At 42.6% G+C, this 22,031-nt stretch overlaps 1 protein-coding gene and 1 pseudogene across 2 annotated transcripts; both read left to right on the top strand.

Annotated features, from left to right (window-relative positions):
* The first annotated feature begins 5,740 nt into the window (after nt 1–5,740).
* LOC121552126 lies at nt 5,741–13,189 on the top strand (annotated as a pseudogene).
* Nucleotides 13,190–16,582: 3,393 nt separating this feature from the next.
* LOC121552672 lies at nt 16,583–19,873 on the top strand. Of its 2 annotated transcripts, XM_041865679.1 has the most exons (9): nt 16,583–16,623; nt 17,629–17,746; nt 17,933–17,990; nt 18,110–18,257; nt 18,385–18,664; nt 18,861–19,090; nt 19,306–19,396; nt 19,498–19,671; nt 19,783–19,873. In XM_041865679.1, exons 2-8 carry the CDS (start codon nt 17,728–17,730, stop codon nt 19,632–19,634), a joined length of 963 nt encoding a protein of 320 aa, XP_041721613.1. In that variant the 5' UTR covers nt 16,583–16,623; nt 17,629–17,727; the 3' UTR covers nt 19,635–19,671; nt 19,783–19,873. The 2 variants fall into 2 exon arrangements, with proteins under 2 accessions (XP_041721613.1, XP_041721612.1); XM_041865678.2 differs by lacking the exon at nt 16,583–16,623 and having other exon boundaries at nt 16,653–17,746.
* The last annotated feature ends 2,158 nt before the right edge of the window (nt 19,874–22,031 follow it).

Below are 22,031 nucleotides of genomic sequence, written 5' to 3'. Positions count from 1 at the left end.
GCACCACCAAGCAAGCGGCACCATGAAGACCAAGGAGCTCTCCCCCCCACATGATAATTTACTAAACTTAGAATAAGTTATTAAAGACTACCACTGGATTCTCCAATTACATTGGATGAGCTACAGGACAAAATACAACCCCAAACCCCCCAACCCAAAAAGGGCTGTGGTGTTGATGGTGTCCTAAACAAAATGATAAAATATATGGACCACAAATTCAAGTTGGCTATTCTTAAACTCTTCAATATTACCCTCAGCTCTGGCATCTTCCCTAATATTTGGAACCAAGGCTTGATCACTCCAACCCATAAAATTTGACCCCAATAATTTCTGTAGAATATGCGTTAGCAGCAATCTCTGAAGAATCCTCTGCAGTATCATCAACAGCAGACTCTAACATTTCCTCAGTGGAATCAATGTCCTGAGAAAATGTAAAATTGTCTTCTTACCAAAATACTGTACGACAAACCACGTATACACCATTATTGACAAACTGGACTCAGAAATCAAATGTCTACTGTTTGCAGATGATCTGGTACTTCTGTCCCCCAACCAAAGAGGGCCTAAAGCAGCAGTGAATCTCAGTAAGACAAAAATAATGGTGTTCCAAAAAGGTCCAGTAGCCAAGACAACAAATACAAATTCTATCTAGACACTGTTGCCCTAGAGCACACAAAGAATTACACCCACCTCATCCTAAACATCAACACAACAGGTACAGTTGAAGTCGGAAGTTTTACATACACCTTAGCCAAATATATTTAAACTCCGTTTTTCACAATTCCTGACATTTAATCCTAGTAAAAATTCCCTGTTTTAGGTCAGTTAGGATCAGCACTTTATTTTAAAAATATGAAATGACAGAATAATAGTAGAGAAGTTTACATAGACTCAATTAGTATTTGGTAGCATTGCCTTTAAATAGTTTAACTTGGGTCAAACGTTTCGGGTAGCCTTCCACAAGCTTCCCACAATAAATTGGGTGAATTTTGGCCCATTCCTCCTGACAGAACTGGTGTAACTGGAGTCAGGTTTGTAGGCATCCTTGCTCGCACAGGCTTTTTCAGATCTGCCCACAAAAAGTCCTTCAATGCAAAACAGTATTTTAATCAGTTATTTGGTGATGTGAATATATTTACTGTATCTAAAATTGATAACTTAAAAAAAACACACTATTGAAACATTTCTGAAATTCACTGAGTAGGATGGTATTTCCTGTCCTCCTCTGCTGTACAATGTTTTAAAACAGTTGCAGCCAACAGTATTTTTCAGTGACAACACGTTTGTGGCGTCCTCGGAGACGCAGATAGCTAATTAGCACGGGTAGTCGACTCTGTCTTCCGTCTGTTGTCTGTAAACAAGCTCTGTAAAATGGAAATATGTCCATGTGGGGGAGTCTTAACCCTATAAAGGTGTTTTAGGAATTTAACCTTAACATTTTTATAATAATAATAATTCTTGCTGATATGAAATATACGTTCTTTGTTTCCAAAGCCGTACCGCAAGCGATCCGTGCTAACGTTTAGAGCTAGCATCAGGGCTGTTAACAACTCCCCCAGCCAGAAGATACTATTGTCAATAGGCACTAAAGGTTATTAGTGTCTATGAATGGGCTGGGATTGCCTTACAACTATATATACATTCCTTATTGTAGGTGAAGGAGAAACCTCACTCAATATTGCCATTGTCTTTAGGCCTAGCTGAAATGTGTGTAATGCATCCAGAATAGGTTTTTGCTCAGAATTACAATAGCCAATGTTGTTTACCACTGTTACCATCTACGCATGGATGCCATTGTGGCAGGTTAATCTGGTTCTTCTACTATAATGGTATGCAGCCACAGGAGTCAAAAATTATATGACCATTAGACCATGTTTGAATCAATAGCTGAATGACAAATGTTTAACTCGAGGGAAGACCTCTTGTAATAACATTTATAGTTGGGTGGATTTCTGTTGGGTGGATTGTTGCACAATTGCTGTTATACTAATCTATAATGAGCCTTTTAGCTAATCAGTGGGCAAGGCCAGCCCCCCTGCCAAGATGGGCCAGCCTGTTTTTCTCAGGCTGAGGTCACGCAAACTCATATTCAAAGTGAAACAGGGCTTCAGCAAAGATACTTGTTCTGACACTGTCATCAGTTAGACAACATCATGGATTGTAAAAAACTGAAAGGATGGGTGTCACTGCTTATAAACTTGGAGCACATTCCACATTGTCATATTTTTTTGGGCAGCTAAAACCATGATTTGGACAAACAGTAAAGTGCATTAGCCTCACGATTCCTGTAATGAAACTGAGCACCCTGACCCTGTGCCTGTTTCACAGGGACCTGCTGCTGTAATGAGCAAGCCACTCTCCTCTTCCCCCATGCGCTTGAGAGAGAAATGTGGTCTAATCGTTTAACATTTCAAAATGCAATTGCGGGAAATCACCGCTTTGGAAGTTTAGTCTCTTTGTCCCGTTTGAAGAGTGGAGGGCCTCAGCTTTCTCAATAGTCAGCTCAATAGTTTTACAACCAAGATATTTGATATGGCTTTGAGATATGGGAGGGCGCGCGGCGAAAATGCACACCGGCCATTGCGAGGGTATAGGCCGATAGGTCTCATGGGTAGTAGCCTACAACTGCAACATGTTTTTAGGACATAAAATGTACTGTTGGTTGAATACATGGCTACTAGCAGTGGGTATTATATTTAGAGTTATCGATCTAGTTAATGTGTTTTGAGTTTCCACTTCCTCGTGTTGTACCCCAAATTAATTAGCCTAATGATATTCGAGGTGCACATAAAGATGTATCTCTATTGAACAAAACAATTCTGGAGTCCTATTTTGACAGTAAAATATAGCAAATATAGTCTTAATTGTCATCCCATAATTCATGACAATCACTGGGTTAGGTTAAATGTATTGAGTCATGCATTCCTGCTTGTACGTGTTAGATGAAACAACTTAGTCTGTCTATTTATTACACTTCTTAATAAAGCACTATGAATGACTTCATAAAATGATTACTCGTAATTTGGGGGGCTGGTGCCAACAACTGTAAAAGTTAGTAGCACCAGTGACACCAGGGGAAAATGTTAGCCTGGAGCCCTGTAATAGTAATTGACCTAGAGACTGCTGCCCCATGTACATAGTCATTGAACACTGGTCACTTTAATAATATTTACATACTGTTTTACCTACTTTGTGTGTATACTGTATTCTAGTCAAGGCTCATCCTATATAACTACTGCTGTACACACCTTTTCTATTCATACATTTTCCATTATGTCTATACACACCATCATATAAACTCAGCACAAAAAGAAATGTCCCTTTTTCAGGACCCTGTCTTTCAAAGATAATTTGTAAAAATCCAAATAACTTCACAGATCTCAATTGTAAAGGGTTTAAACACTGTTTCCCATGCTTGTTCAATGAACCATAAACAATTAATGAACATGCACCTGTGGAACGGTCGTTAAGACACTAACAGCTTACAGACGGTAGGCAATTAAGGTCACAGTTATGAAAACTTAGGACACTAAAGAGGCCTTTCTACTGACCTGCTCATCTGCGTGAACGTGCCTTAGGCATGCTGCAAGGAGGCATGAGGACTGCAGATGTGGCCAGGGCAATAAATTGCAATGTCCGTACTGTGAGACGCCTAAGACAGCGCTACAGGGAGACAGGACAGACAGCTGATCGTCCTCGCAGTGGCAGACCACATGTAACAACACCTGCACAGGATTGGTACATCTGAACATCACACCTGCGGGACAGGTACAGGATGGCAACAACAACTGCCCGAGTTACACCAGGAACGCACAATCCCTCCATCAGTGCTCAGACTTTCCGCAATAGGCTGAGAGAGGCTGGACTGAGGGCTTGTAGGCCTGTTGTAAGGCAGGTCCTCACCAGACATCACCGGCAACAACGTCGCCTATGGGCACAAACCCACCGTCGGGACTGGCAAAAAGTGCTCTTCACTGACGAGTCGCGGTTTTGTCTCACCAGGGGTGATGGTCGGATTCGCGTTTATCGTCGAAGAAATGAGCGTTCACACCGAGGCCTGTACTCTGGAGCGGGATCAATTTGGAGGTGGAGGGTCCGTCATGGTCTGGGGCGGTGTGTCACAGCATCATCGGACTGAGCTTGTTGTCATTGCAGGCAATCTCAACGCTGTGCGTTACAGGAAGACATCCTCCCCCTTATGTGGTACCCTTTCTGCAGGCTCATCCTGACATGACCCTCCAGCATGACAATGCCACCAGCCATACTGCTGCGTTCTGTGCGTGATTTCCCTGCAAGACAGGAATGTCAGTGTTCTTCCATTGCCAGCGAAGAGCCCAGATCTCAATCCCATTGGGCACGTCTGGGACCTGTTGGATCGGTGTTATGTGAATTATTTAACAAACTATTTTAGTGTCTCTGTGCGTCTCCCAAAAGGTTGTAAGTCTTTTGGGATTTAAGTAACGGCCAGAGTCCCGGTCTGCATTGTCAGAGATATTTATTCATTGAGAATTCTGTCATCACAATTTCAGAGTCCATCTTTTATACTCATACAAAAAGAAATCCCTTCCCTCTGTAGGCGGGCTGTAGTTTTCCACTCTAAAACTGCTCTACTGACCTTCAGTTCACACACACACACACATGCATACACACATGCATACACACACACACACACACACACACACATATCCTACTCCCTGCTTTACTCAGTTATTGCCGTTCTCACAATATTCTGCACCATGTTTTCATAACAGTTTCTCCCCTCCCTAAATTGGGAGGCCTCTTTATCTTAGTTTCTCAGTTGTCTTTGTTGTCTGGCCTAACTCTTACTCACATTGCTAAATAGTGGCTCAATGCCATAGCCTTTACTGGTCCTACACTACACATTTCTAACACATTATACACAGTTTCAGGGTGTAATAATTAGTCATTAATAATTAATCTATCAATCAGAGGGTGAGGGCTAGGGCCATCCCCCCTCAGAAATGTCCGGGAACTTGCAAGTGCCTTGTGGAAGAGTGGGGTAACATCTCACAGCAAGAACTGGCAAATCTGGTGCAGTCCATGAGGAGGAGATGCACCGCAGTACTTAATGCAGCTGGTGGCCACACCAGATACTGACTGTTACTTTTGATTTTGACCCCCCTTTTTTTCAGGGACACATTCCATTTCTGCTAGTCACATGTCTGTGGAACTTGTTCAGTTTGTCTCAGTTGTTGACTCTTGTTATGTTCATGCAAATATTTACACATGTTAAGTTTGCTGAAAATAAAGCGCAGTTGACAGTGAGAGGCGTTTTCTTTATATGTATATTCCGTCTATCTAATAACTCTATATTAAATTCCTTTATTTTTATTTAGGGGATTTGTGTGTTTTTTTGTATTGTTCGCTATTATTAATATCACTACTGCACTGTTGGCGCTAGAAACATCATTTCGCTACACCCACGATAACATCTGCAAAATGTCTATGCGGCCAATAACATTTGAAGGTATGTGTTGATTCAGGAGAACATATATATGACGGGCACTAATTAGCAATATAGGCTAAGTTGCTAGCTTGGCTTTTATAACGTGGAATGTTTAAGCAGACAGAACAGAACAAAAGCAGCACAGAGTGACACCAGCGAAGATGCTGAGACAAACAAAATGGTTAGAGAAGAGGCACAGTTATAGTGGTGAGTTGTCTCCAGTGGTGTTTTTACATATTTGTTTTAAACATGAGCTGGTTAAAAAAGAGGACCATGTCTCGCCAATCACTGGTACAGAAAATGGTTGAGAAATGCTGTACTTTACTGCCAATGTTATGTCAGCACTACTGCCTGTGTGTAGGGTCAGGGTGAAGGGTGCATCAATGGTTGGTGGTATCATGATGGTGGGAGGGATGGTGGTGTACGCAGCGATGTGGATAATGCCAGGGCTGAATTCTTGTCCCAGTCCGCCCCTGTGCATTTATCAGTGCATTTGTGCACACCCTGCAGGCTCTGATGTCTGTGAACGCACGGCTGAGGCAGCTCTACCCCCGACAGCGAAGAGCTGTTTGACATCGTCCTGATGACTAATAACCACGCCCAGGTCGGAGTGCGCCTCATCAACAGCATCAACCACTACGGTTCGTGGTCGACACGCTCAGCCATGCCTACTACAGTGCTATAAGCAGAGAAATACAATGACCAGTAATTGGAGTAATTATATTTCTATGGTTATAAGACCGCGCTTATTGTGAGCTGCATTTCATTGAATGATGGGTATTTTTGACCAAATATGTTTTTAGTGGTTGTATGCATGTTTTGCATGGATGTTAGTGGCAATCTTTGGCTACCAGCCTGATGATACCATCACATTTGTATGGGGTTCTGATACGTTTTTGTTTTTCACTCTACCTGACAGATTTAACCATTGAGAGGTTCTGTATGACGGGAGGGCAAAGCCCCATTGGCTATCTGAAGGCCTATCTGACCAACCTGTACCTCTCCAAGGATGGAGAGAAAGTCATGGAGGCCATTCAATCAATCAATCAATTTTATTTTATATAGCCCTTCGTACATCAGCTAATATCTCGAAGTGCTGTACAGAAACCCAGCCTAAAACCCCAAACAGCTAGTAATGCAGGTGTAGAAGCACGGTGGCTAGGAAAAACTCCCTAGAAAGGCCAAAACCTAGGAAGAAACCTAGAGAGGAACCAGGCTATGAGGGGTGGCCAGTCCTCTTCTGGCTGTGCCGGGTGGAGATTATAACAGAACCATACCAAGATGTTCAAAAATGTTCATAAGTGACAAGCATGGTCAAATAATAATCAGGAATAAATCTCAGTTGGCTTTTCATAGCCGATCATTAAGAGTTGAAAACAGCAGGTCTGGGACAGGTAGGGGTTCCATAACCGCAGGCAGAACAGTTGAAACTGGAATAGCAGCAAGGCCAGGCGGACTGGGGACAGCAAGGAGTCACCACGGCCGGTAGTCCCGACGTATGGTCCTAGGGCTCAGGTCTCTCAGTTGGCTTTTCATAGCCGATCATTAAGAGTTGAAAACAGCAGGTCTGGGACAGGTAGGGGTTTCGTAATCGCAGGCAGAACAGTTGAAACTGGAATAGCAGCAAGGCCAGGCGGACTGGGGACAGCAAGGTGTCAGCATGCCCGGTAGTCCTGACGTATGGTCCTAGGGCTCAGGTTCTCAGAGAGAAGAGAGAACGAGAGAATTAGAGAGAGCATACTTAAATTCACACAGGACACTGGATAAGACAGGAGAAGTACTCCAGGTATAACCAACTAACCCCAGCCCCCGACACATAAACTACTGCAGCATAAATACTGGAGGCTGAGACAGGAGCGGTCCGGAGACACTGTGGCCCCATCCGAAGAAACCCCGGACAGGGCCAAACAGGAAGGATATAACCCCACCCACTCTGCCAAAGCACAGCCCCCGCACCACTAGAGGGATATCCTCAACCACCAACTTACAATCCTGAGACAAGGCCGAGTATAGCCCACAGAGGTCTCCACCACAGCACAAACCAAGGGGGCGCCAACCCAGACAGGAAGATCACGTCAGTAACTCAACCCACTCAAGTGACGCACCCCTCCTAGGGACGGCATGAAAGAGCACCAGCAAGCCAGTGACTCAGCCCCTGTAACAGGGTTAGAGGCAGAGAACCCCAGTGGAGAGAGGGGAACCGGCCCGGCAGAGACAGCAAGGGCTGTTCGTTGCTCCAGAGCCTTTCCGTTCACCTTCACACTCCTGGGCCAGACTACACTCAATCATATGACCTACTGAAGAGATAAGTCTTCAGTAAAGACTTAAAGGTTGAGACCGAGTCTGCGTCTCTCACATGGGTAGGCAGACTGTTCCATAAAAATGGAGATCTATAGGAGAAAGCCCTGCCTCCCGCTGTTTGCTTAGAAATTCTAGGGACAATTAGGAGGCCTGCGTCTTGTGACCGTAGCGTACGTATTGGTATGTACGGCAGGACCAACTCGGAAAGATAGGTAGGAGCAAGCCCATGTAACGCTTTATAGGTTAACAGTAAAACCTTGAAATCAGCCCTTGCCTTAACAGGGAAGCCAGTGTAGGGAAGCTAGCACTGGAGTAATATGATCAAATTTCTTGGTTCTAGTCAGGATTCTAGCAGCCGTATTTAGCACTAACTGAAGTTTATTTAGTGCTTTATCCGGGTAGCCGGAAAGTAGAGCATTGCAGTAGTCTAACCTAGAAGTAACAAATGCATGGATTAATTTTTCTGCATCATTTTTGGACAGAAAATTTCTGATTTTTGCAATGTTACATAGATGGAAAAAAGCTGTCCTTGAAACAGTCTTGATATGTTCGTCAAAAGAGAGATCAGGGTCAAGAGTAACGCCGAGGTCCTTCACAGTTTTATTTGAGACGACTTTACAACCATCAAGATGAATTGTCAGATTTAACAGAAGATCTCTTTGTTTCTTGGGACCTAGAACAAGCATCTCTGTTTTGTCCGAGTTTAAAAGTAGAAAGTTTTCAGCCATCCACTTCCTTATGTCTGAAACACAGGCTTCTAGCGAGGGCAATTTTGGGGCTTCACCATGTTTCATTGAAATGTACAGCTGTGTGTCATCCGCATAGCAGTGAAAGTTAACATTATGTTTTCGAATAACATCCCCAAGAGGTAAAATATATAGTGAAAACAATAGTGGTCCTAAAAACGGAACCTTGAGGAACACCCGAAATGTACAGTTGATTTGTCGGAGGACAGACCATTCACAGAGACAAACTGATATCTTTCCGACAGGTAAGATCTAAACCAGGCCAGAACTTGTCCGTGTAGACCAATTTGGGTTTCCAGTCTCTCCAAAAGAATGTGGTGATCGATGGTGTCAAAGGCAGCACTAAGGTCTAGTAGCACGAGGACAGATGCAGAGCCTCGGTCTGACGCCATTAAAGGTCATTTACCACCTTCACAAGTGCAGTCTCAGTGCTATGATGGGGTCTAAAACCAGACTGAAGCATTTCGTATACATTGTTTGTCTTCAGAAAGGCAGTGAGTTGCTGCGCAACAGCTTTTTCTAAAAATTTTTGAGAGGAATGGAAGATTCGATATAGGCCGATAGTTTTTATATTTTCCGGGTCAAGGTTTGGCTTTTTCAAGAGAGGCTTTATCACTGCCACTTTTAGTGAGTTTGGTACACATCCGGTGGATAGAGAGCTGTTTATTATGTTCAACATAGGAGGGCCAAGCACAGGAAGCAGCTCCTTCAGCAGTTTAGTAGGAATAGGATCCAGTATGCAGCTTGAAAGTTTAGAGGCCATGATTATTTTCATCATTGTGTCAAGAGATATAGTACTAAAACACTTAAGTGTCTCTCCCGATCCCAGGCCCTCGCAGAGCTGTGCAGATGCAGGACAGCTAAGCCCTGGAGGAATACGCAGATTCAAAGAGGAGTCCGTAATTTGCTTTCTAATGGTCATGATCTTTTCCTCAAAGAAGTTCATGAATTTATTACTGCTGAAGTGAAAGCCATCCTCTCTTGGGGAATGCTGCTTTTTAGTTAGCTTTGCAACAGTATCAAAAATAAATTTTGGATTGTTCTTATTTTCCTCGATTAAGTTGGAAAAGTAGGATGATCGAGCAGCAGTGAGGGCTCTTCGGTACTGCACGGTACTGTCTTTCCAAGCTAGTCGGAAAACTTCCAGTTTGGTGTGGCGCCATTTCCGTTCCAATTTCCTGGAAGCTTGCTTCAAAGCTCGGGTATTTTCTGTATACCAGGGAGCTAGTTTCTTATGACAAATGTTTTTCGTTTTTAGGGGTGCAACTGCATCTAGGGTATTGCGCAAGGTTAAATTGAGTTCCTCAGTTAAGTGGTTAACTGATTTTTGTCCTCTGACGTCCTTGGGTAGGCAGAAGGAGTCTGGAAGGGCATCAAGGAATTTTTGTGTTGTCTGAGAATTTATAGCACGACTTTTGATGCTCCTTGGTTGGGGTCTGAGCAGATTATTTGTTGCGATTGCAAACGTAATAAAATGGTGGTCCGATAGTCCAGGATTTTGTGGAAAAACATTAAGATCTACAACATTTATTCCATGGGACAAAACTAGGTCCAGAGTATGACTGTGGCAGTGAGTAGGTCCAGAGACATGTTGGACAAAACCCACTGAGTCGATGATGGCTCCGAAAGACTTTTGGAGTGGGTCTGTGGACTTCTCCATGTGAATATTAAAATCACCAAAAATTAGAATATGATCTGCTATGACTACAAGGTCTGATAGGAATTCAGGAAACTCAGAGAGGAACGCTGTATATGGCCCAGGAGGCCTGTAAACAGTAGCTATAAAAAGTGATTGAGTAGGCTGCATAGATTTCATGACTAGAAGCTCAAAAGACGAAAACGCCATTTTTTTTTGTAAATTGAAATTTGCTATCGTAAATGTTAGCAACACCTCCGCCTTTGCGGGATGCATGGGGAATATGGTCACTAGTGTAACCAGGAGGTGAGGCCTCATTTAACACAGCAAATTCATCAGGCTTAAGCCATGTTTCAGTCAGGCCAATCACATCAAGATTATGATCAGTGATTAGTTCATTGACTATGACTGCCTTTGAAGTGAGGGATCTAACATTAAGTAACCCTATTTTGAGATGTGCGGTATCACGATCTCTTTCAATAATGGCAGGAATGGAGGAGGTCTTTATCCTAATAAGATTGCTAAGGCGAACACCGCCATGTTTAGTTTTGCCCAACCTAGGTCGAGGCACAGACACAGTCTCAATGGGTATGGCTGAGCTGACTACACTGACTGTGCTATTGGCAGACTCCACTAAGCTGGCAGGTTGGCTAACAGCCTGCTGCCTGGCCTGCACCCTATTTCACTGTGGGGCTAGAGGAGTTAGAGCCCTATCTATGTTGGTAGATAAGATGAGAGCACCCCTCCAGCTAGGATGGAGTCCGTCACTCCTCAGCAGGTCAGGCTTGGTCCTGTTTGTGGGTGAGTCCCAGAAAGAGGGCCAATTATCTACAAATTCTATCTTTTGGGAGGGGCAGAAAACAGTTTTCAACCAGCGATTGAGTGCTGAGACTCTGCTGTAGAGCTCAGTCACTCCCCCTAACTGGGAGGGGGCCAGAGACAATTACTCGATGCCGACACATCTTTCTAGCTGATTTACACGCTGAAGCTATGTTGCACTTGGTGACCTCTGACTGTTTCATCCTAACATCGTTGGTGCCGACGTGGATAACAATATCTCTATACTCTCTACACTCGCCAGTTTTAGCTTTAGCCAGCACCATCTTTAGATTAGCCTTAACGTCGGTAGCCCTGCCCCCTGGTAAACAGTGTATGATCGCTGGGTGATTCGTTTTAAGTCTAATACTGCGGGTAATGGAGTCGCCAATGACTAGGGTTTTCAATTTGTCAGAGCTAATGGTGGGAGCCTTCGGCGTCTCAGACCCCGAACGGGAGGAGTAGAGACAAGAGAAGACTCAGACTCAGACTCCGACTCGCTACATAATGGGGAAAACCGGTTGAAAGTTTCTGTCGGCTGAATGAGCGACACCGGTTGAGCATTCCAACAGTATTTCCCTCCAGAAGCCATGAGAAAGTTGTCCGGCTGCGGGGACTGTGCGGGGGATTTATACTAACGTTACTATCTGTACTTACTGGTGGCACAGACGCTGTTTCTTCCTTTCCTACACTGAAATTACCCTTGCCTAACGATTGCGTCTGAAGCTGGGCTTGTAGCACAGCTATTCTCGCCGTAAGGCGATCGTTCTCCTGTATATTATGAGTACAGCGACTGCAATTAGAAGACATCATGTTAATGTTACTACTTAGCTTCGGCTGTTGAAGATGTTGACGAACCATGTCCAGATAAAGCGTCCGGAGTGAAAAAGTTGAATGTGGGAAAAAAGTTGCGATGGAAAAACTAAAAATATAAACGGTAATTAAAAACAAAACAAAACAAAAAAAAACATAAAGTTGTCAGCTAGCAAAATAAAGTAAAGTTGGCAGCAAAAACGCACAGCAACCATTGAGGAGGGTAGTTGAAAATGCTGCTTTCCTTTGTCCTCTAGGGATTAAACTGGTTTAGGTTAGCATGGATGCTAAATTGGTAACAGAGTAAAAAACTGTAGATGTACATTGTGGTAACACTTTTTATAGGTATGATATAGCCTACATATATGATACCGTTGTAATGCATTTTTAAGACTTATGAGCATGTATAAGCCCCTTTTTTATAATGTCTTTATAAATAGGCATTGCAGCAGCGACCATGTTTGCATCTGGAGATGTGGAGAACAAGCTTTCCGACACACAGCTGAAAGTTGCCTTTGACGGGGATGCTGTCCTCTTCTCTGATGAGTCGGAGATCATCGTGAAACAACACGGCCTGGACACGTTCTTTGAGCATGAGAAGGAGTTTGAGAACAAACCTCTTGCACAGGTGTTCATGAGAGTATATGCCTCCTATTTTATGTTAGCTTTTGACATGATTCCACATGTTCTTTCTTTGGGTAACACTTTATTTGGAGTCTCCCTATAGAGGGTTATAGATGTTCAACTTACTATCAACAAACTTTTTAACTAACACACCCACTTACCCTAATCCTAGACCTTAACAAGTTGTTGCATATCATCCGTGGCTGTTGATAGTTTGAGCATTTAAAGACCATCTATAATAGGGGACTATCCAAATAAAGTGGAACCCAATGATGTATTTGCTTTAATAAAAAATGTAATAATACTATGCTAACCCTATGTCTCATTCACTCAGGGTCCCTTAAAGTGTTTCCTGGAGGCGCTGGGGAAGCTCCAGAGGAAGTTCTACGCCAAGAATGAGCGTATGACCTGCCCCATTCGTACCTACCTAGTAACATCCCGCAGCGCAGCCAGCTCAGGGGCCCGCGTCCTCAAGACCCTCAGGAGCTGGGGCCTGGAGATCGACGAGGCCCTGTTCCTAGCCGGGGCCCCTAAAGGGCCCCTCCTGCAGAAGATCCGTCCCCACATCTTCTTTGATGACCAGATGTTCCACATCGAGGGGGCCAAGGAGCTGGGTACTATCGCGGCACACGTGCCTTATGGGATTGGACAGAAGTACCACAAGGAGAAACTTAGTGAGCAGCCTGCCAAAGACACAAAGTAGTGAGCCTCCTAGGGGTGGGAAGGTATCATACATTATGCAAATAGTTAGTTGCGCACAACCCTGTCATCAGCGGTAGGTTTTGTTTTGTGTTGGATTTTGTATTAAAAGTGCCTTTATCAGAATATACTGTAGTAAAAATGTAGTAGTACTCACTTCAGGGATTTTTGCTAGAATAAAACAAGTTTTACAATGTCACCTGATGTTCTCGTTCATAAGGAGAATACTTTAATGCAATATTCATCATATTCCAGTTGTTAATTACAGAATTATCTATCTAGTTTTTGTAAGAATGTATGTGTTCACATTTCACACACACAAGTGTTTTTTATATCTTTAGAGAAGAACATTTGGTCTCATTTGCTGCAGAGACCAACATGTACACTACCTGCGAAAAGTTTTAGAGCACCTACTCATTCAAGGGTTTTTCTTAATTTTTACTATTTTCTACATTGTAGAATAATAGTGAAGACATCAAAATTATGAAATAACACGTATGGAATCATGTAGTAACCAAAAAAGTGTTAAACAAATCAAAATATATTTGAGATTCTTCAAATAGCCACCCTTTGCCTTGATGACTGCTTTGCCCACTCTTGGCATTCTCTCAACCAGCTTCACCTGGAATGCTTTTCCAACAGTCTTGAAGGAGTTCACACATGCTGAGCACTTGTTGGCTGCTTTTCCTTCACTCTGCCGTCCGACTCATCCCAAACCAGCTCAATTGGGTTGAGGTCGGGGGTTTGTGGAGGCCAGGTAATCTGATGCAGCACTCATCACTCTCCTTCTTGGTAAAAATATCCCTTACACAGCCTTGAGGTGTGTTGGGTCATTGTCCTGTTGAAAAACAAATGATAGTCCCACTAAGCCCAAACCAGATGGGCCATGAAGGCCTGATTCACACAGTCTCCTCTGAACAGTTGATGTTGATGTGTCTGTTACTTGAACTCTGTGAAGCATTTATTTGGGCTGCAATTTCTGAGGCTGGCAACTCTAATGAACTTATCCTCTACAGCAGAGGTAACTCTGGGTCTTCCATTCCTGTGGCAGTCCTCATGAGAGCCAGTTGCATCATAGCACTTGATGGTTTTTGCGACTGCACTTGAAGAAACTTTAAAAGTTCTTGAAATGTTCCATATTGGCTGACCTTCATGTCTTAAAGTAATGATGGACTGTCGTTTCTCTTTGCTTATTTGAGCTGTTCTTGCCATAATATGGACTTGGTCTTTTACCAAATAGGGCTATCTTCTGTATAGATACCTTGTCACAACACAACTGATTGGCTCAAACGCATTAAGAAGGAAAGAAATTCCACTAATTAACTTTTAAGAAAGCACACCTGTTAATTAAAATGCTTTCCAGGTGACTACCTCATGAAGCTGGTTGAGAGAATGCCAAGAGTGGAAAGCTGTCATCAAGGCAAAGGGTGGCTATTTGAAGAATCTCAAATATAAAATATATTTTGATTTGTTTAACACTTTTTGGTTACTACATGATTCCATATGTGTTATTTCATAGTTTTGATGTCTTCACCATTATTCTACAATGTAGAAAATAGTAAATCCCTTGAATTAGGTGTTCTAAAACTTTTGACCAGTAGTGTATTTTACAGTTAACTGCCAAAATAATGGAAGCAGTTGAGTAAATGAGGGATACAACGTATATTGAAATCAGGCACTGGTTTGATAAGCATGACAACTATGTAAACCATTTGCGATGGCCGTCTCAGTCACCAGATTTCCACCCAATTGGACACTTATGGGAGATTCTGGAGCGGCGCCTGAGACGAGTTTTCCACCACCATCAACAAAACACCAAACGATGGAATTTCTCGTGGAAGAAGGGTGTCGCGTCCCTCCAATAGAGTTCCAGACACGTGTAGAGTCTATGCCAAGGTGCATTGAAGCTGTTCTGGCTCGTGGTGGCCCAACGCGCTATTAAGACATTTTATTTTGGTGTTTCCATTATTTTGACCTGTATATTCTCAACACTCCTGCATCTAGACTTCGGCCAATGCATGCCATGGAATTGCGGTTTATCATAGCTTTGAAATCCTTTGCATAGAGGAACGGCAAGGATATGTGCATAGTGAAGGTATGAAAGGGAGCATTTACAAGGTAGAATGCTAATTGATATGAAAGTGATACGTTTTGGTTTTCATGCTTAGGCTACCATATAAAATAGGCTTTATTACATTTATTTACACTTAATATCTATTCCACTTTTTACTATCCATTCATTGTTCTAATAAAGGGTTCTTCAATTCCGGTCCTGGAGGGCCGAAACACTTCTGTTTTTTTATTTCTACCTGGTAGTTAATTGCACTCACCTGGTGTCCCAGGTCTGAATTAGCCCCTGATTAGAAGGAGAGGATGAAAAACAGACCGGAATTGAAGAACCCTGTTCTAATATATTCGGTTTTCCTATTCCATAAAATTTTTTCTTTTTAAACGCAATAAACCTCACCTTGCTCTTAAAGCTATATCAAAATATCAAGCAAGCTAGTTGACCATATCTGCTGTTCCACTTGTAAAATGTTACACGTCCGGCGTTACGCTTACAGTTTAAAGTTGAATATACATAATGCGAAAGGACAGTCTCATGTTGCACATGTAGTGTTTTTCTTTTTAAACTCTAATTTCTATATTTAAGAAGATCAAGTCTGTCTTTTTGTAAACGTTTAACTGAGAATAAAGGGTTTATCCTGTGCATATAGCAGTACGGTTGCAGGGAGGTTGAAAAAGGTTCGAAACAGAATTGAACGGTTGATTTTGTTTTTATGTATTATCAGATCTCACCAATAGATGGGGCTGCTGGCTACAAAATGGCTGAATTGTTTTGTTCACTGTTTTGTGATGTCTACATTGGCCTTTGCGTTAGCATTTTATGCTCTCAAGTGAACTATAACAATCAAATGTAGAAAACTCATTCAGATCCTGGAGTAAAATCTTCCATAAATCAGCCTTGCTCTTCTGAACCAGAGTTGATCAAAAGCCTCTCTTCCATGCACTTGCAGGTACGCCCCACAGGAGAGCACTGTCATTCACACTATTTAGTGTACATGAGGTATCTTTCTGCCTGTTGGGCAACGGACTGCATCTCCATGAGCTGGGCCCAGTCTGCAGTTGCCATGGATACTCTGGGTGCTGACACTAGGAGGACTGAGTAGCCACTGCTTGTTTAAGACACTATTCATAACATAGGATTAGAGGCACAAAGTACCCCCACTGCGTTATATGAGATACACCTCATCCTCATCACACAGGCACTATAATTAGCTGTACGTGGGTGTTTGCTTGTGTGAAGGTGGGGATCATGGTGTTAATTCTGTAAATTCTCAAACCATTTTACTTTGTAAAATAGGTAATTCACCTCATCCACTACCAATATGTACTTACCTATGCAACAGATGGTTGATTGTGGTTGTTGCTCTACTACTGTAGATGTCTGGGATTGACCTGTATGTGTTTGTGTTTTCCAGAATGAGTTCAAGGCCAAGAACATCAAGAAGAAGCAGAAGGTGAGCATTATAATGTCTGTGGATGAAAACAGAAGGTAAGGGGGGGGTCTCAATGATAGGAGACGGATTGGAGCGTGTGGCTATGTGGGGTTTATTTAGGATAATCTTTGAAGAGGTAGGGTTTGCATGAACATTATCTGTTGGTGATAAGTGTGTGTCAGGATGGGATGGGGATGTTTTGGTGTCTACAGGGATGTCAACAGCAGCAGCAGCACTTGACTGTATCGTGCTTCCAGGGGGCTAGCATGTGGCACATCTTTAGGCTGTGTTACATAGGACTGACACACACACAGTGATACGGCTGCTTCTTGCCAACAGGAAACTGTGATATGATAATGACATGTATTGAGGTCAGCTGGCCCCGTTCCTTACGAGAAGGAGCAGGATGAATCCCACAGCAGCAACATTATCCAGGTCACCAACCGAAATCTGGGAGGGGCCTAAAATACTGTAATTCAACCAAATGACTATCAACTCACTGTAACTTATTGTAGGTCTATTTATAGAGGAACTTATTTAGTTGTTTAGTGATAACGTTTTTATAAGACATTGGCCTATAACACAGAGTTGTAAGCAGACTATTTTCCTTACAAAATAGTGTAACAAATATGGTTCTGTGCATATATAAAAGCTATATGTATTGAGTTTCAGTGGATTTTAGAATGGCTTTACTTTTCAGCAGTGCAAATGTTAGTGTTACATTAGGCCCTGTGGTTTCTTGTGTCATGATTCTATCATTGGACATAATAATCCTCATAGGATTGTAGCCTACATATTACTTATTCAATCTCAATTCAACATGATATGGAATTATATGGAACTATGTATTGATTATGTCACAATCAATAGAAGTCTCTGGTTGCTATGACGTTGTTAACCTAGATTAACTATTAGTTATGTAGTCATGATTATGACTCAATAATATGTCATAACACTGAGCAATACCGCTGCTTTTCCATCCATAGAAATTGAATCTCATTCTAGTTCTGTGGATCCATCATTCAGGCACAAGACAAAAAGTTGCCTGAAGGCTGTGTATCATTGTATTGTTGACCCAGACGGAGTGCACTTCACAAGGATTGTCTTTATCTGAGAAAGCTAACCATGGATAACTCTCCTGGAGGTAAGCACTGATTGGGCTGATGTAAGGTTGCATAATTCTGGTAACTTTCCCAAAAGTCCCCTATGAACGACTACCAATGGAGCAAGGATTGACTTCATTTGTACAGTCCAATAGTCATGGTGTGCAGAATGTGTCATTGCTGAACCAAGGCTTTGTCCTCTAATCTTCCTTGCATTCTTTCTTTAGTGAACCAGGAGCAGGGAGACATACCAATGATCCCATTGGTCCATGAGCCCATGTCAGGGTAAGGGTTTTCTATGTAACACAATGTAACATCTGCACAGAGGTGCATTCTTAAAGAAATGGGAATTGTGGGACAAAGAATCCTAAAGATGGGCATGGTGTGAAATCTCTTTATCTCAGTCTGATAAACGTCCTGATGACTGCTAAGGATGAGATGCAGTGGGCCCAGAACCAGGTGAACAACTTGCAGCAGTCAATGGACCACATGCAGGGGCAGCTGAATTCCATGCAGGGGAAGTTTATTGAGTTGCAGAGTGCCCTCTCTCAGGTAGTAGATTAGTCTCAGCAAGAGTAGGATGAGTCATGTGTAATCATGATGATTAATGATGATGGCTGGAATGATAATGGTAATTCTAATGTCTTTGTAACTCCTATACTCCACCTGCACTGGGTAGCTCCTTGATGACATGCCTGTGGTACCTGAAAGGGAGGGGATCCAACCGACAAACATCATCCCTGTGCAGAGGGAGGGGATCCTCCCGACAGGCATCATCCAGAGGGAGGATCCCAACAAGAACCAATCATTCCAACAAGGCATCATCCCAACACAAACCAATGGAATGGAACAGATGGAATGGCATGATCCACCTCCACCTCCCATCATCCCCATAGTGGGATCCTGGGATGCTGGAGTGAATGCTCCACGTTGTGGACATTTCTATGCCAGGAGAAAAGGTAATAAGAAAAGCCTTATCTTATGAGTGTGTTGTCTAAATGTCTACGTGAAACAGATTTAACTCTAGGAATCCATGTGCCTGTAGTCTGGTTGTGTTTGGGTTGTAACAAAGTATCATTTCAAGACACACTGTCAGCTAGTGATTGTTCTGTACTGTGATGAGCAGAGTGGCTTGACTTCTCCCACTTGTCACAGATATCCGGAGTAGATATGTGGCGGATCCTGCTTTAATGACCATCACCAAGCCGGAACACTCCGAGGCCAACCCTCAGAGCCAGACTGGCAGCTGGCTGGCGGCTGAACCTCAGCCCCCAGCACCCCCAGTACAGAAAACACCAAACAGTGGAGGCTGGCTCAGCTGGTTCTTCTGTGAAAAGAAAGAGGTTCCTCAGATGACAACGATACCAGATGACAAGCCTAGTTCTGTAAGTAACTTGTTATGTATATTCTATATAGAGACACTCTAGTGGATTCATCTATTTCTCAGTGGCTTGATTCACATTGATGGGTTGACACAAGTCCCATGCCCAAGGCTGAGGTATTCACTTTAATTCACGTCAGTAAAGCAGTGGATGACCATTGTATTTCAACTGTAAGAATGTTACTAATACATTTGCAAATTTGTTGATATGTTTTCCAGAATAAGCCTGTTCCACCTCCTCCCCCGATGGGGATGTATCTAGGGAACTCTAGTCTCCCCAAAGGAGTGAATCCTTACTCCATGAAAGCAGGTGAATAGTGCTTTAGACTACATGAGGTTTAACTCCAAGACTATACCAGCCAATGATAGCCCTCTCTGATGATCTCCTGCTAACACCTTTCCTTCTAACAGCAGGTCTAGCGGGCAGGTATCCCAAGCTATTGAACCCTGGTGGGATCACCACAACGCCTCCATACCAGGGACCTGGATCGCTCCCTGCCCAGCACACAACACTCATGGCACCAATGGCTGTGCCATTCGATGTTTAAAGGCAGAAACTTGCCCAAGGCACTCTACCCTATTGAGGTTTGACACTGAACAATCCTTCCGCAATGTATTAATTGAATTAGCTTTACTTTACAGCAACACCTGGCTGAAGTAGCAGTGATGTTTAAGCTATTTATTTTTGTCTCACAGGTCATTTTCCAGGAGGGATCATTTGATATTTCAGCATTTTTAAAAGACAAAAAAAAGCATAAAAAAGTTATTAAAAGACTCTGTATGTTCACATAGCTTTGATATGTTTTCTGGCATCCTTTACAAGTCCATCGCTTGTGCATTTCTCTATGTTACATACTATACAGATGGCTGTATTATTTATACATATATTTCCCAAATATATAAAAAAATATATTTCATTTATCTATTTCATAAACATAATATCAAATGCAATTATAGTGCATATATTTAAATATATTACTTTACTGCAGGCCTGGCGTTGTGGGCGGGCCTTAGGGAGCCATGCTCGCCCTACCATACATTTACATTTACATTTTAGTCATTTAGCAGACGCTCTTATCCAGAGCGACTTACAGTTAAGCGCATACATTATTTTATCGAACACACAACCCTGGCGTTGCAAACGCCATGCTCTACCAACTGAGCTACATCCCCTGCCGGCTCCACCTCCTTGCCTGTGTAAATAAAATACATGGTTGAATGAAATTTTGCATGACTAATGTTTTTGTTGTTGTTGCTATAACATGCTATGATATGATATGATATTTGGCCCATTTAAAGTTTCAATTACCTCTATTTTTTATTGTTAAATTAAATATGGCTCAAGTAATTAAGACTGACAGGGTTTTAGACCTATCATAAATGCATCATGAAGCGCATGTCTCTTTTGCTGATTCAAATGAATAGTGGGTGGAGCGTTACGTAAACAGCCTCGTGATCGTTCGGAATGTCATGTTCAAGAGTAGGCTACCTTAACTTGTTTGTTCATCGTGGTCAAAATGGATATTAGAAATTGGTTTGCTAAAAAGAATGCCTCATCTGCTGCAACAAGTAGTCTTAAAACAGCCGGCCACAACACAGCAATGATATGGAATAATTTACTCTTTATTGTATTGATATGACATAGACATTGTCAACGGATTCCTTTGTATATGTTGAAATAAGCTGATCTTTGTATTTAAAGCAGTAGCTTTTTATGTTATTTTTATTGTAGTATGGAAGCAATGAATTTCATCATATAGGCTAATTTGAGAAGAATTTGTAAAACTATTATTTGACACAAGCGGCGGTGATCTGTTCAAAATGACCATAATGTGACTATTTCACGAATGGCCATGAGCGCACAAGTTGGTTAAAAAGGTAGGCTACAGTAGGCCAATTTTACAGAAAAATCAGAGTGATTATTGTTATATAGAGGCAATTCTGTTTTGAATGCTTCCCAATCTACTTAATTACTGTCATGAATTCATCTTGCCTTGGTCTGCAAATGCGATCAAAGAGTTGCATTAGCCTATTATAAAGGCGATTTAAGCAGCTGTGGTGAGTGTTAGTAAAAGCATTCTAATTTAATTTACATTTCAGTGTATTTCCTATGTCATGTAGGTAGTAGGCCATGCATAATACAAATATACGGAGCTGTCCATGGTGCTGAAGTTAGAGATCAATGTACCGGTAATGCCGAAGCCAGTAGGCAGCAAGCCACGTCAACAGGTGGAACGTGGACATGGGTAGGCTTATGCATGTTGTGCATAAGCCTACCCAGTTTTACATCTCAATAAAGTAAGCGGTTGGCACTTGGCACATACCTGAAAAAAAGAATGACTTAGCCCTAGAGATGAGAGGGAAAGTGTCCTAGTAGTGTTCCCATATCTCCTATTAATTCGCTGACAAAATATTATCATTAACTGCTCTTGAGTGTGAGGATACAGTTGTGAGGATGATTGCTTTTGTGTCTCAGGGTTGGAGATTTATCTTATCTATCACACAATATTTGTTGCTCAGAATGTTTGGCTCCCAAATAACACCAGCCTGTGGTGGAGTGGTCATTAGGACAGACAGAGAGAGAGAGAGACCTTAGACCTTCTGTCTGAGGACCAACTAGGGTCACCCAGCCACAGACCTGCGGGATCCCCCCACATCCACACCCCCACCCCAACCAATCAATACTCCCACAAACCAACCATGCCCACATCCCATATAGGCCCCCTCAGATCAGACCTATGCCCCTCCTGCCCACCCCACGCCCCCCACTCCCGCAAAGAGGGCCTCAACATAAAAGTCACACATACACCCAGGCCGTGAGCAGGCAAACAGGCCCAACCCCCACGCTTACACTAGCCCAAGATAATGGAATGTATCAGATGCTCAGCAGGCTCTGCTCACACTTACTGGTCTGAGGCCAAAACACACGACTAACAACATTGGAC

The sequence above is a fragment of the Coregonus clupeaformis genome, chromosome 36 (genome assembly GCF_020615455.1).
Source record: "Coregonus clupeaformis isolate EN_2021a chromosome 36, ASM2061545v1, whole genome shotgun sequence".
In the NCBI taxonomy this organism is placed as follows: domain Eukaryota; kingdom Metazoa; phylum Chordata; class Actinopteri; order Salmoniformes; family Salmonidae; genus Coregonus; species Coregonus clupeaformis.
This window is presented reverse-complemented; position numbering and strand designations above follow the sequence as displayed.

Excerpts from the sequence above, each read along its gene's own strand:
- LOC121552672 (XM_041865679.1), top strand. Across the intron at positions 17,991-18,109 it reads GTCCATGAGCCCATGTCAGG|TCTGATAAACGTCCTGATGA; the intron begins GTAAGGGTTTTC and ends TCTTTATCTCAG. Across the intron at positions 19,397-19,497 it reads TCCTTACTCCATGAAAGCAG|CAGGTCTAGCGGGCAGGTAT; the intron begins GTGAATAGTGCT and ends TCCTTCTAACAG.